The sequence below is a fragment of the Anomalospiza imberbis genome, chromosome 15, assembly GCF_031753505.1.
Source record: "Anomalospiza imberbis isolate Cuckoo-Finch-1a 21T00152 chromosome 15, ASM3175350v1, whole genome shotgun sequence".
NCBI lineage: Eukaryota > Metazoa > Chordata > Aves > Passeriformes > Viduidae > Anomalospiza > Anomalospiza imberbis.
The window spans coordinates 16,501,461-16,514,414 of NC_089695.1; the positions used below are offsets into that span (position 1 = coordinate 16,501,461).

Sequence of the window (12,954 nt, forward strand, 5' to 3'; positions counted from 1 at the left end):
TTACAAGCATTTGAAATGACCCTGACCTGAATTCTCGCTCTATACATTGCCAGAGTTTATGACTTAAAAGTCTTTACAACTTGACTGTGGAGTCAGCTTCCTTCACCCTCCTAATTTTTTACCCAAGTATCTTTCAACACAGCCACAGGTTTTCCATTTCAAGCACAAAGTTCTTTCTTTTATAGTTGAACATTCTGTGTTCAGACAACAGAGGCATGCGTGATAAATGCTCTGGTACCTGCACTGTTTGTTCAACACCAGTGGCTGACTCCCTCTGTTCTCATTTCCTGCAGTCACGCAAAAAAAAAGAAATCATCACAAGCAGTGTTAATTCCTGGCACACATGGAGCAGACCATTCCCCAACCACCACGCAATATCCAGCAGAACAGGCACAAAACATTATTCTTTCAGCTTCTTCAGTCATGCTACCACCTGGCATCTGCTTCAGAGGAAACATTAACCACTCTGGAAAAGGGGAATGTCTTTCTGGGAAGCATCTAGGTGAAACTGCTCTATGGCTTCTTTGTCCTGGCTTGGAATAGCTCTTTCCATTCCATTCAGCACCAGTGAGACATCCCATGGGAACTCTTTTACTTCTCTCTTCTAGAGCAAGCGATAGCTTAGAACCTAAAATAGAAAGCTTGTTAAAGACAGTGGTAACAGAATAAACAGCACTGTTTGTCATTGAGTGTTTTCTCCTGGGGTATTTCACTTCAGGCTAAATATGACAAGCAGATCAACACATTTCAAAATCTCAGATCTGTCAACGATATCTTGGAGTATTTCTCTCCCTTTCCTCATACAATGTCAACATATTTTATTCTCCACACACCTCAAAAATCAAACAACAACTTTAAGTTTTTATATGATCACTTGGTTTCAGTTTTCTTAGGAATTCTTTGGTACAGACTGTGTAACATGACGGTGTACAACATCTTGCACGGTGAAATACAGCTCTTAGAAGGTAACATGAGAAAAAAATTCCCTATTCCAGTCCCAACAGCTGCTATGCTTATTTGTAATAAGGGGCACGTTCTTCCTTCTTTTGCAATTCACACTGTCCAGTTTTGGATCACTGCAAGTTACATGTCAGGATCTTGGAATTTCCTGTCTAGTAAGGAGTGCTGTCCCACTGAACAAGTTAATGGTGCTATCCAAGAGGGAAAAGCTAATAAAATATTAGCCATTCCATTATGTCCTTGTGCACAACAATAAAGGGAACAACTGTAATTTATCTGGCCATGAGGTAAGGAAGCATTCAGAGGACAGCATTTATTCCCTTTGAAGCTGCTCCTCAGCAAACAACTGACCAGATCCATCCCAATCCCATGGACTCAGCTGACACTGAGGAGCCTCACCAACCTCCTGCCTACATTGCCATGTGCTTTCCCAGGTCTGCAATTCCACATGCAAAGGTCAGGTCAGTACAAAACAACTGGAATGTTTGCTGTTCAATTCAAACCATTTGCTCCTATAATATCCTCCAAATGTGCCAGGGATTAAATCAGCCTCCTGTCAAAATCACTGTGAAGGCTTCATCCAAATCAACCAGTTACCTTTGCTGCTCTGAGTACCCCTCAGACAATGAGAAGTTCCTGGAAAAGAGGCTCTCAAGCCAAGCATTCACTTATTCCTGCACCCTTCAGCAATTTTAAATTGCAAATTTAATCCTATTATAGATAAACCCCAGAGGTCTCGATACAGGCAACAATCCCCCAACTATTCCTACTATTTAACTTCATTACAATTTATCCACATCGTCTAAATATCCTCAGCTCAACTCCAAGTATCCAATTAAACCCACAGAAAAGTAACTGTTAAACATGGCACGAGAACGTTTTGTATCAAGCAGAGGATTAGTTTTATTTCCAGGCATGAAAAATTTAAGGCCAGATTTCTCAAGAATACAATTCATTTGGAAAAAAAAAATTGCCATCAGCATGTGATACCAATGTTTCTCCTCTCCTCACAGTTTATTGCACACATTTTTGTCCAGTGCAAACAGAACAGGGGTGAACAGCACAGTGACAGACAAACTAGGACCTGCAAACATAAAGAGCTATTACAGATAAAATGAACAGGAAATGTGATTCCATGACCCGTAAAAATAGAAATTTTCATCACATCTGGAGTTAACAGTCAAAATTGACAGTACCAAAGAGGAGTATAAATTGCATTAGGCACTCTGTTAAATGGAATAGTAGGAAAAAACACAGGACTTAGAAGAAGCCACTTGAAGAACATTAGAAAGGTTAAGGCATTACTGCAGGCTTCGTATCCAACCAGCTACAGAAAGGGCACCTTTGGGTCAGTGGAGTTTTTCATCTCTTCTTCACCTGCAAAGCAAGAGGCAACTTCATTATTCCTTCCATGGAGACAGTTTGCTAATTGAAGGCCTGGCTGTTAACCACAGCTATTTCCATTCCACAAACACACTGAGCAATGGTCAAGAACCGGAGATAATTCATCTGTGTGGATGTTTTCTTGGCAGTTTCACTTCTGAAGTTACTGCAAGTAGTTTTAGTTACATTATAAGCTGGTAGAACAACTATTTCCCTCAAATGTTTTCATTGCTGTAACAGCACCCAGTGAGCTGGATGACAGCCCTTCTGCACTTGCACAAAGGCAGTTCCTGCTCTGAGAACAAAGACTGTGAATTCACCAAGCTAAGGAGAAAAGGCAGTGTTGGATCACAGTTTGGAATAGCGCACAGCCTGGGTTTACCACGGCTACAGAGCTCTGTGTGTTCTTCCACGCTGCCGTCCAAGCCATTAACTTGGCGATGCATCAGCTGAACTGCTATAAAATCATCCCCTGCATGGGAGGGAGACTGCCTGAAAACACGGAGCAAACTTGTGGAATTTGGCACAGATCAATCAAGCCAGCATATGCAGAGGTCCTCAGCAGAACATGAGGAGCTCACTGGAGCATTTTCAGGCTGCTCAGTTAAGTAAAATGGGTTTGCTTTAATCATCCTTATTTTTAAGGATCTTTCCGCTTTGGGAGTTAGCACTTCATTTTCTTTGCATTTTCCATACTAATCCACCCAAACCTCAACTGAAAGGAACAGGAGGCAGAAACAAGTATAGTACATGTCCCCTGAATGCTGGAAAAGCACAGCTGAAAATCCAGAAATAACTGGTTGCTACACTGATGGGAATCCATGCAGTGTCAGAGAGATATCCCAGCTCTTATCAGATGGAATCTCACTCACAGCTCCTGTCTAGGCACAAACTCCACAGGAGCAAGGACAGGACATGGAGCACCTCAGCCCTGCAACAGCACTCAAACAACACTGCAGTGGAGTGACCTGGGACAGCACATTTCATGCAACAAACAACAGGTATTTGAGGATTATTATATGCTTTCACTTTTCTAAACCTTTCTTTTTCAGAGACAACAACCTTAATTTTATTCCAAAATCAAGCCAATAAAATCAGATGAAAGGTTAAAACAAACTCCTTCATGTAACAAAACAGCATGTGCTATGCAGGGCTGAAATGCTCCATTAATAAGTTTTAACATTACAGCTCCTCAGAAACTCTGCAGTCAGCTTCAAACACACGAGTTCCCTCTCTTCCTTGATACAAATTTAACTCCAGTTCTCTGGAAAATCCTTCACTGAAATGGAGGGGAAAGGCCTGGTTCTGTTAGCAGGAGTCCAGAGGTTGTGCCTCACCTCCTGCCTGTCCTTGCTGGTTTCAACACACAGACTGTGAAACCCAATTTTTATGTCCAGATAACTCCAATTTCAGATCCCAGGCAACTGAATCATCCTATGGGATTCAGGGATCTTTGTGCCCATTACCAAAACACACTGTTCTCTGTTTTAGCTAACTAATTATATGTTAGCACCCAAGCAGTGAAAATGCTCCTAGGAAATTCTGCTTGACTGACTTAGCTAATTACAGGCCTGGAGTTGAAGCAGGGCCAAGTCTACCTTTAGCTTCTGCTTGGTGCTCAAAAGGAGCTGCAGACACACACACACACAGGCCCAGTCTGACAACATCCCAGTTCACAGGAAGCCTTCTCTGAAACTGGGGAGCAAATGTCCAGGACACTTCACAGGAAGCATTTAACAGAGCTATAACATCAACTGTCACTGCCTGCTGCACTGAGCTGAGACTGTGTTGTACAAGGACAAAAAAAAAAAAGTGTTTAATTATTCAGTTACCAGCTTAAAAACTATAATCATGTCTGCTTGTTTCCACATTTCCTTCATTTGAATCTTCAATTCCAAATGCTGCCCTCCTGAACAAGCCCAACAGCATCAAGGTACTTTTAGTACAACACTTTATTTTTGCTGGCCCTGTCAAAAGCCCAGGAACTGCAAGAACCACATTCCAGCAGCACTGCCCAGATAGCAACCACCATGCTCACCTGGGATTAAAGCTGCACACAGGCTGTCATTAAAAACAAAATAAACCATCAAGCTGTGAACTCAGGAGATAAAGAACATTCTAATGGCAGCTCCCATTCCAACTTCCCAGATGAATGAGGGCAACGCTGTGTTGCCTTGGAAATCAGGACAGGTCTCAGATGAAATGGTAGCAGGCTTGAGGAGAGGTTTAACAATTGGTAAAGATTAGGAAATCCACTTATGTTACCCCAGTTCAATTATATCTTTTTTTGGAATTAACGTTTTCTTCTCCTTACAAACCCCTGAACACAGCACTACACGACAGGAGAGAAAGAAAAATAACTGTCAATAATTCAGTTCAAGCTTTTCATGTATCCAGTCAAGACTAACATCCAAAATGTTTTGTTGCAGCCTACAGAAAGACAGATTTCTCCTACAAAAGAGGAGTTTGAGCACACGGCTCACATTACTACTCAATCTCTCCTGAAGCTTTAACACACCAAATATATCAATAAATCTGAATATACTCACCTGCCAATGAACTGCAGCACAGCACAGCCATCCTCAAGGCCAGTGATATCTAAGATACCAGATTGTTTCATTGCTTAACTGCGGCCCAAAGAGAGGGTTGAGTTGAGCCAGAATTGCAATCAGCCAACTGCAAGACACCCCCCAACCCAACAGAGACAAATCAGCCAAATGACAGCTTGTGACAGTGGAAAGGTTGTCCAAACACGAGGACCATCAGAGAAGAAAAGGCTATTTTAGGGAGATCTAGGTTCAAATAAAAATTCTGCTCTAGCTCATACACAAGGACCAGCCACCAGCAATGAAATTATGGCACCAAATCATTCTGCAGCTGAAATAGACTGTCCTGTTCAATTGAAAGCAACACAAAACCACCTGACAGCACTGCCCTCAAACCTGTCTTTTGACAGCAAAGTGTTTTGAGACACATGAAACTCAGGTATTTGGGGGCTCAGAAAATGGAAACATAAAAGAGACAGAGTTTTTTCAGTGCCTTTGAAGCATCCTTTAAACAACAATCTCTGAGAAACATCCTCTCTCTCATTTGCTTCTCAGTGCTTGACAGACATGGTATATATTTCAGAGACTTAACAAAAGTGAATTTAAACCTGGCACACAGGTCAAGTAACAGGGACCTGAAGCAAAAAGGGTACAAAAGAACACAAAAAAAGACCAAAAAAGAACCCCACAAGAACAACCCCAATATGACACAAACCCCAGATCATCAGTGCAGCAGCCTTGTCACTGGAGCAGAGCACAAACTAACACTGCAGAAGCCATGGCCAGAACTGAGAACAAGAGGAATGTAGTTTGTGGAAAATATCCAGGAAAGCTAAACAGAAATAAATATTCCACTCTTAAAAGATATATTTGCTTTGTAAACGTTCAAGAATCAGAAAAAGCAATGGATACTTCCATGGATTTAAATCTATGTTAAATACTAACTATATAAACACATTTAGTGAACACACTGGCTCATCTGTCTGCTATTTCTAGAATGCTTTGTAAGGAGGAGAAAAAGCAGAGCAGCTTTGTAATGGGAGCTGCCACAAATGTATCAGAGTGCTTAGGCAGTCATGGAAAATTCCACACAAACCTTGATGCTCTGACCAGCAAACCAAGTGCAGGTCGGCTGCCTGCAACAGCCACGGGCAAAAGATGTGGGTCAGACTTAAAGAAAACACATCAATCCTCCTCAAATTTACCAATTTTTTTTTTCAATGCCCCTTTCAGTTTCGCACGGGGTAGAACCCCAGCTAAAACAAGAAGCTGAGCCTGCCGCAATCAGTCACACAAGCCTTGGAACACGTAGCAGGCTCTACAAAGGAATTAAAACATCAGCAAGACACCACTGAGAACAGCCAAAAACCTTTCAGTTGACACGTTTCTACTTTGCTGTCCAAAGCAGTGACAACAATGTATTTTGAGACCGTGATGTTAAATCTACTTAAGGGAAAAGCAAATTAGTTCTTAAAATTATCAGGGAATTTCTTTTGTGAGGGTTAATTTTTCAGATCCAACAGACAGATCCAAAGAGCACTGTGCCATCTGCCTCCAGCATCCTGAAGTAACACAAGTGGGAGGAGGGTAGAACACTAAAAGCCTGTTAAAGCACATTTTTCCTTTTGTCACTGCAGAGCAGGAAGGAACTCCTCGCACGAATCTCTCGCCTCTTGCTGCTTCCCGAGCTCAGGCCCAGCATGGCTGTGAAATAAAGGAGCTGGGAGCACATGGAGAAGCGCAGCCTGTGGAACCAGGCTTTGGGAAAAGCAGCGTGGAGGTTTCAAAAGGCATTTGTTGGGGCCGTGCTGGATACCCGAGCTCGGAGCCAGGGTGGCATTAGGGCAGCAGCACGTTCCTCCCCCCAGCCCTGCGAGGGCTGAGGAATTTAAAGCAGTTGTTGGGCTGCAACTGCCTCGCATTCAAGGTAAGTCATGAAAAGCTTTCCCCATGTTTTGCTTAAGTGATGCTGCTTTATACAGTAATCCAGCGTGACAACACACAACAAAATGCAGCATTCAGAGTAAAACAAACCTCTGTATCCAAGATGCAATGTTCCAGAGCTGCTAAAAGCAGGTATGGCATTCGAGCCACCCACAGGTCCTTACATTCTACCAGATCCCACTTAGAACAGTTACTGTTAATTATCCAGCTCAGACAAGGAAATTAAAGTCCCTTCTGTTGTACCAGAGAGATTTTTTTAAAAGGTCTTCCCACCACAACTGCCATCTGTCTGTGCTCGTGTTACAAATTAAGGTCCTGCTATCTCTGTTTAAATGTCAATTTGGGCATCCATATTTTAATCCCGTCAGAATCAGTAGCAAATAATACGATTTTCCAAGCACCCTGTCCTCTGTTAGGACATGATGACACTGTTCAGGAACTGCTTTGTGCACAGCAAAATAGATTTAGACTCTGACAGTACCTCACAATATGGTGTAACCTCTAATTTCTGCAGCAGTAACTCCTTGGACTTTGCCTTAGATTTTAGAGGCTCCTGGGAATGGTTTATTCTTCCCCTCTAAAAGGCTGCTGGGTACAGGATCTGTATGCAAATTAGATGCAAATATCTTCCACAGAACAACCAAATGAATCCAATGTAATCAATATGATTATTCAAAATTATCACTGTTAAATCTAAATACAGAAGAAACAGCTTTAAGTTGAAACGTGATTGACTTCAAATTAATTTCAGTGAAAATCAATTTGTCAATCAAGTGGTGTTTATTGAAGACAGGAAATTGTTTTTCCCCTACTTTCAACTGGAAAGGTAACTTAAAGAGTATAAAAGCAGGTCTAGCAGAGACTAAACAGCTGTACAGAGGAGCACAGAACAGCACCAGCCACTGCTGAGGACACACAGATACCTGGGACAGCAGAAATTATTCTAACCCTAACATATCTAATGAAGAACTCCCAGGAACAATTCTTTGGGCTTCTTTCAAGGCTGGTATGAAAAATTAATCTCTTTCTTTAACCACCCAAAATTAAGGTCTTAAAAGTTTTCAGTACCTCCTCCCCCGAACCAAAAAGAATGCAAGAATAAACTTCCATATGTTTGAATAAAACTGAGGGAAAAGGTTGGACCAGATCTTTTGAGGTCCTTTCCAAACAGGGCTGTTCTACAATTTCATAGAGAATAAAGGAGCAAATAAAAACAGAAAGACTGTGTGATGAGGAAAGTTCTGTCTTGGAACACAATGAGAAAAGTCTGCTTTTTGTTGCATTCTGGCAAGCAGACACTACAAATGCAATTTATGTGGTTGGGTACAACTACCAAGGGTTGAAAACATCGTAAGATTTTGCTGCCTTTTTTTTTCCCAAAGTATAATTGAAGAAAGCCAAAGGAAATTTGGCTTTCAGAAAACAAGTTAGAGCCCACAAAATTACCAAAGAACCCCTGGACGTGCAAAAGAGCAGTTTATAAAACATGTTAATAACAATAGGCTTTATAATGGGTCTGTTTAGATAAAATAATCAACTAAACCTACAAGTCACATACCACTGTACATTAGAAGAGTTCACAGAATTTAGCCAAAAGTTAAGAAATTCTACAACAAGCACATTTCACATCACAATCCAGAGGATGCTGCAGATGCCACATGGCCTCTACTTCAAGGAAAACTCTCCTTCAAACAATACAGACACCAAACCTCAAGGGTTTTAGAAGAGCGGGACATTGCTTCTGTAGAAAAAAAACCCAAGTGAGAACTTGAAATTTAAACAGAACCAAAACAAAGCTCAATCCTCCTCCTAATTAAAAACCACCTGACTTACTGTAACATAAATGCAGCAACCCAGTAAAAATCACCAGGAAAGTTGTCCTTTCTCAGCCAAACATTTGGGACCTGTTATGAGACTGGGCTGCTACAAACTTCATGTGCAGGGCAAGGAGACCTTCATAGCACTGAGATTCCCAAATTACAATCCCAAATTCAAGATGCTTGCACAAATTCTCAAATTTCTATATCCACTCAGCAAAACTTAAATTTAATAACTTCTGTGGCTACAAAACAGACCCAAGTTTGCTGGACTTTTACAGTTAAGCAAGAGTGAATTCTTAAGGATTCACATATCAAATACTCTGAATAGAAATAAGTTTTGTAGAGTAGAAACTGATACTAACCCTGAATATCACATTATTAACCTAAACCAAACCTGTGTTAGCTGTACCACAGTCTAACCCAACAGGCCTCTCCTGGAACGTGTCAACACTGAGATGCACTTCTCTAAATATTCATTTTAAATTCCTTTGAATAGCATAAATAATGCCTAAATAGTTCAAGGAAGTACAAATACTGCTCAGGTTTGAATGGAACGCCAAACAATTTTCATAACAAGTTAACCCTTAAGATCAAACTAGACTTGTACCACTTTACTCTCCATAACAAATTCTTTCAAAGTTATTTCTGCATAGTAGTTTTTTTTTTTTTTTACAAGATCAATCTTTAAAAAGAGAGAGAGAGAAAAACACAAGCAAGCTTTGTCTTGCAGTCTCCAGCTACAGCTGGCTTAAATCCTGATTAAAAAAAACTTTATATGAAGAGCTCTCCACAAGTCACTCTGTAATTGCTACTAAATCTCCTACAGAAAGGAGGCAGCCTCAAAATACACTGTGCAGTTAAATAGAAATTGTCTTAATATATCAAAGTCTGACTAAAAAACCCACCATGCAGCAGCTTTTCCACCCACCACTCTACCAGATTTTGAGAATATGTTCAAGGAATCTAAACGCAAAACTCAGTGGGTTTGAGTTAGTATTACCTCAGAATTAAATATAAAGTGGAAAGGAAAAAGGCAAAATCAGGAAAATCTTAGAACTGACCAAGTATCATACTTGTGAGCAAATGAGGCAGTGAACTGGAGAGGAGGAACAGCAAGCCCATGCAAAGGACAGTTCACAGTTATGTGTCAGAGGACAACGGGAGGAATTCAGGTTCCTTTTAATTCAGCATTTTCCAGTGGGAAAATTTCTTCAGCACACTGAAGGTCTTTAGAACTCAGAATTCCAAGAGCTGTCAAAGAACGTGTCTAAATCTCTGTGACACATTCAAAAAGCTTCTAACTGCTCTGAGGCTATAAAAAAGGAACTTGTGGTTACAACAGGAGTGGGCCTTGCTGAAGAGGCAGGACATTATTTGTACTTACAACAGGTAGCAGCAAACAGCACAGGTCACCAGCATGGTGTTGATAACTCTGCCAAGAGGAAGGAGAAATGTGATCAGGTGTGGTGTTGTGACTGACCACAAGATCCACAGAGGAAAACCCCACAGCAAACAAGGACAAGTTTAACTTCGATCATATGAAAGATGACTCAACGTGAATGTTCTGGTTTCTTCCAGCTGACTGAACTGCAGAGGCTCAGATCTGCAGGACTGACACAGCTCTGCCAGTTTACAGCTGGATTTAACAAAATCACTGTGAACAGCAGCAGAATCTGATGCAGTGTCCTTCACGTTAGTGAACCACTGAGGCTGGATGCACACTATAAATGCTTTCTCCATTTGCAGAATTCTACTTAAATAAAGTTTAAGTGTCAAATTGTCACTTTTAATTTTATGTGATGAATGAGGGGTCTACAAATGGAATACAAAATAAAACCTCAAAGCGGTGGTGTAAAATTTTCCTTTCTTGGTGAAACACAGCTGTGTCAGAAACCACTGGAAAGCTGAAAAGGAAGAACCAAGCTCTTGAAACTAAAAATGGTAAAACTGCAGCTACACACACACAGATGGGTTTGAAATGGGAGGAGAGGAAATGAGATTTTCTAACAGTGATCTCTGCAGTTCATGGAACTCAGTGGCAAAGTGGTTGTTTTATTTTTAAATTATAAAAAGGCATTTCCACCTGTGTATTTCCTCCCCAACTCAGTAACAAAACCTCATGGTAGGTGAGTAACTTCTGTTGGTGAGGCACAGAATTCCCACACTTCCATGCCTGGAAGCCATTTTTTCCAAAGTATTTCTGAGGACAGGCACATTTCCAGGCATGAAACACACATCAGGCTTGAAAGATAGGCAGGAAACATCAGAGCTTAAGGAATATTGAGGGTTTAGATAAAGAACTGAGAGAAAAGACAGTCGGTACCTGTGGAGTAGAGGGAGTGTCAGAGAGAGGAAGAGAGATTAAGAAGCCATTATCTCCTAGAGAAAAGAGAAAGACAAAAACTTGTCTGCTTTTTAATCTGAGCAGCCACAACCACTGCAGGAAAAACCTGCGCTTAGAAGCCCTGCTGTTGTCCTGTTACAAGGGCACCAGCACACATTTAACCCAGAAACCCACCACTGCAGCCTTTCCAGTCTCACCCAGTGTGAAACCAGAGGACGGTGGAGTAAGTTAGGGAAGGTCAAGTAAGGAAAGAAAGAGGAAGCTGTTGCTCAAATACCGCCTGACAATGAGCCACCTTGACACAGGACGTTCTGCCTGCAGAGGTTTCACAGGATGGTTTGGGTTGGAACAGACCTTAAACCTCATCCAGTTCCACCCCCAGCCATGGGCTGGGACACTTTCCATTATCTTAGGTGGCTCCAAGCCGCATCCAGCCTGGCCTTGGACACTTCCAGGGATCCAGGGACAGCCACAGCTTCTCTGGGCACCCTGCGCCAGGGCCTCGGGGGAAACCCAAACCCGCGAGGGGCTCCGGGGGCACCGCCCGGCTCTGGCAGCCGCAGGGGCGGCTGCTGGGCCGCACCTCGGCCCGTCCGTGCTGCGCCAGCGCCGCGCCCGCGGGGCTGCGGCGGCCCCGGGCCCGGGCAACCTCCGGGCGCCTCAGGGCTCCGGGGCCGCCTCCGCCGGGGCCTCCCCCCACACCCGCGGGAGACGAAAGGGAAGGTGCCCGGTGCCCGCCGCCGCCCGGTCACTCACCCGCGGTTCGGCCCCTTGGGTACGAGCCAGGGCAGGACGCCGCCGACCACCCCCCAGAACACGCTCATGACGATGATGGGCACCGCCAGGCCGCCGTACGCCATGGCCGCGCTCTGAGGGGAGCGCGGCCGGTGCCTCCCGCCCCGCCCCGCCCGGCCCCGCCAATCAGCGCCCGCAACGTCACCGGGCCCGGCGGGAGCGCGCGGGGCGGGAGCCATGGGGCCGCGGGAGCGCGCGGTGCGCGTGCAATAGGATCGGGGCCGCGATGGGACCGGGGCCGGGATGGGATGGAGGCTGTGATGGGACCGGGGCCGGGATGGGACCGGGGCCGGGATGGGATTGGAGCTGTGATGGGACCGGGGCCGGGATGGGATTGGAGCTGTGATGGGACCGGGGCCGCGATGGGATCGGGGCCGGGATGGGACCGGGGCCGGGATGGGATCGGGGCCGGGATGGGACCGGGGCCGCGATGGGACCGGGGCCGGGATGGGACCGGGGCTGCGATGGGACCGGGGCCGGGATGGGATTGGAGCTGTGATGGGACCGGGGCCGGGATGGGATCGGGGCCGGGATGGGACCGGGGCCGCGATGGGACCGGGGCTGCGATGGGACCGGGGCCGGGATGGGACCGGGGCTGCGATGGGATCGAGGCTGTGATGGGATTGGAGTTGTGATGGGATTGGAGTTGTGATGGGATGGGGGCCGTGATGGGATGGAGGCTGCGATGGGTCCGGGGCCGCGATGGGACCGGGGCTGTGATGGGACCGGGGCCGTGATGGGAGCGGGGCCGCGATAGGATTGGGGCCGTAATGGGATCGGGGCTGCGATGGGACCGGGGCCGTGATGGGATTGGAGCTGTGATGGGATTGGAGCCGTGATGGGATCAGGACTGCGATGGGATTGGAGCTGTGATGGGATGGGGGCCATGATGGGATCAGGGCTGCGATGGGATGGGGGCCGCGATGAGATTGGAGCCATGATGGGATCAGGGCTGCGATGGGATGGGGGCCGCGATGAGATTGGAGCCATGATGGGATCAGGGCTGCGATGGGATGGGGGCCGCGATGAGATTGGAGCCATGATGGGATCAGGGCTGCGATGGGATGGGGGCCGCGATGGGATTGGATCCATGATGGGATCAGGACTGCGATGGGATGGGGGCCGCGATGGGATTGGAGCCGTGATGGAATCAGGGCTCCGA

At 45.0% G+C, this 12,954-nt stretch overlaps 1 protein-coding gene across 1 annotated transcript; it reads right to left on the minus strand.

Moving 5' to 3' along the window:
* Positions 1 to 1,838: 1,838 nt before the first annotated feature.
* Positions 1,839 to 11,904, minus strand: ATP6V0E1 (ATPase H+ transporting V0 subunit e1). The gene is made up of 4 exons (XM_068206172.1): positions 11,754 to 11,904; positions 10,038 to 10,085; positions 4,893 to 5,019; positions 1,839 to 2,337 (listed from the first exon to the last, which is right to left on the minus strand). The coding sequence occupies exons 1-3, from the start codon at positions 11,855 to 11,857 to the stop codon at positions 4,926 to 4,928; spliced, it is 246 nt and encodes an 81-aa protein (XP_068062273.1). The 5' UTR covers positions 11,858 to 11,904; the 3' UTR covers positions 1,839 to 2,337; positions 4,893 to 4,925.
* Positions 11,905 to 12,954: the final 1,050 nt, after the last annotated feature.

What these genes read in the sequence shown, in the direction of transcription:
- ATP6V0E1 (XM_068206172.1), bottom strand. Translation starts at nt 11,857, where the DNA reads ATGGCGTACGGCGGCCTGGCGGTGCCCATCATCGTCATGAGCGTGTTC. An exon ending in CCCAAGGGGCCGAACCGCGG is followed by an intron (nt 10,086 to 11,753) that starts GTGAGTGACCGG and finishes TCCTCTTGGCAG; the next exon opens with AGTTATCAACACCATGCTGG. An exon ending in GCTGTTTGCTGCTACCTGTT is followed by an intron (nt 5,020 to 10,037) that starts GTAAGTACAAAT and finishes GGTGTCTTGCAG; the next exon opens with TTGGCTGATTGCAATTCTGG.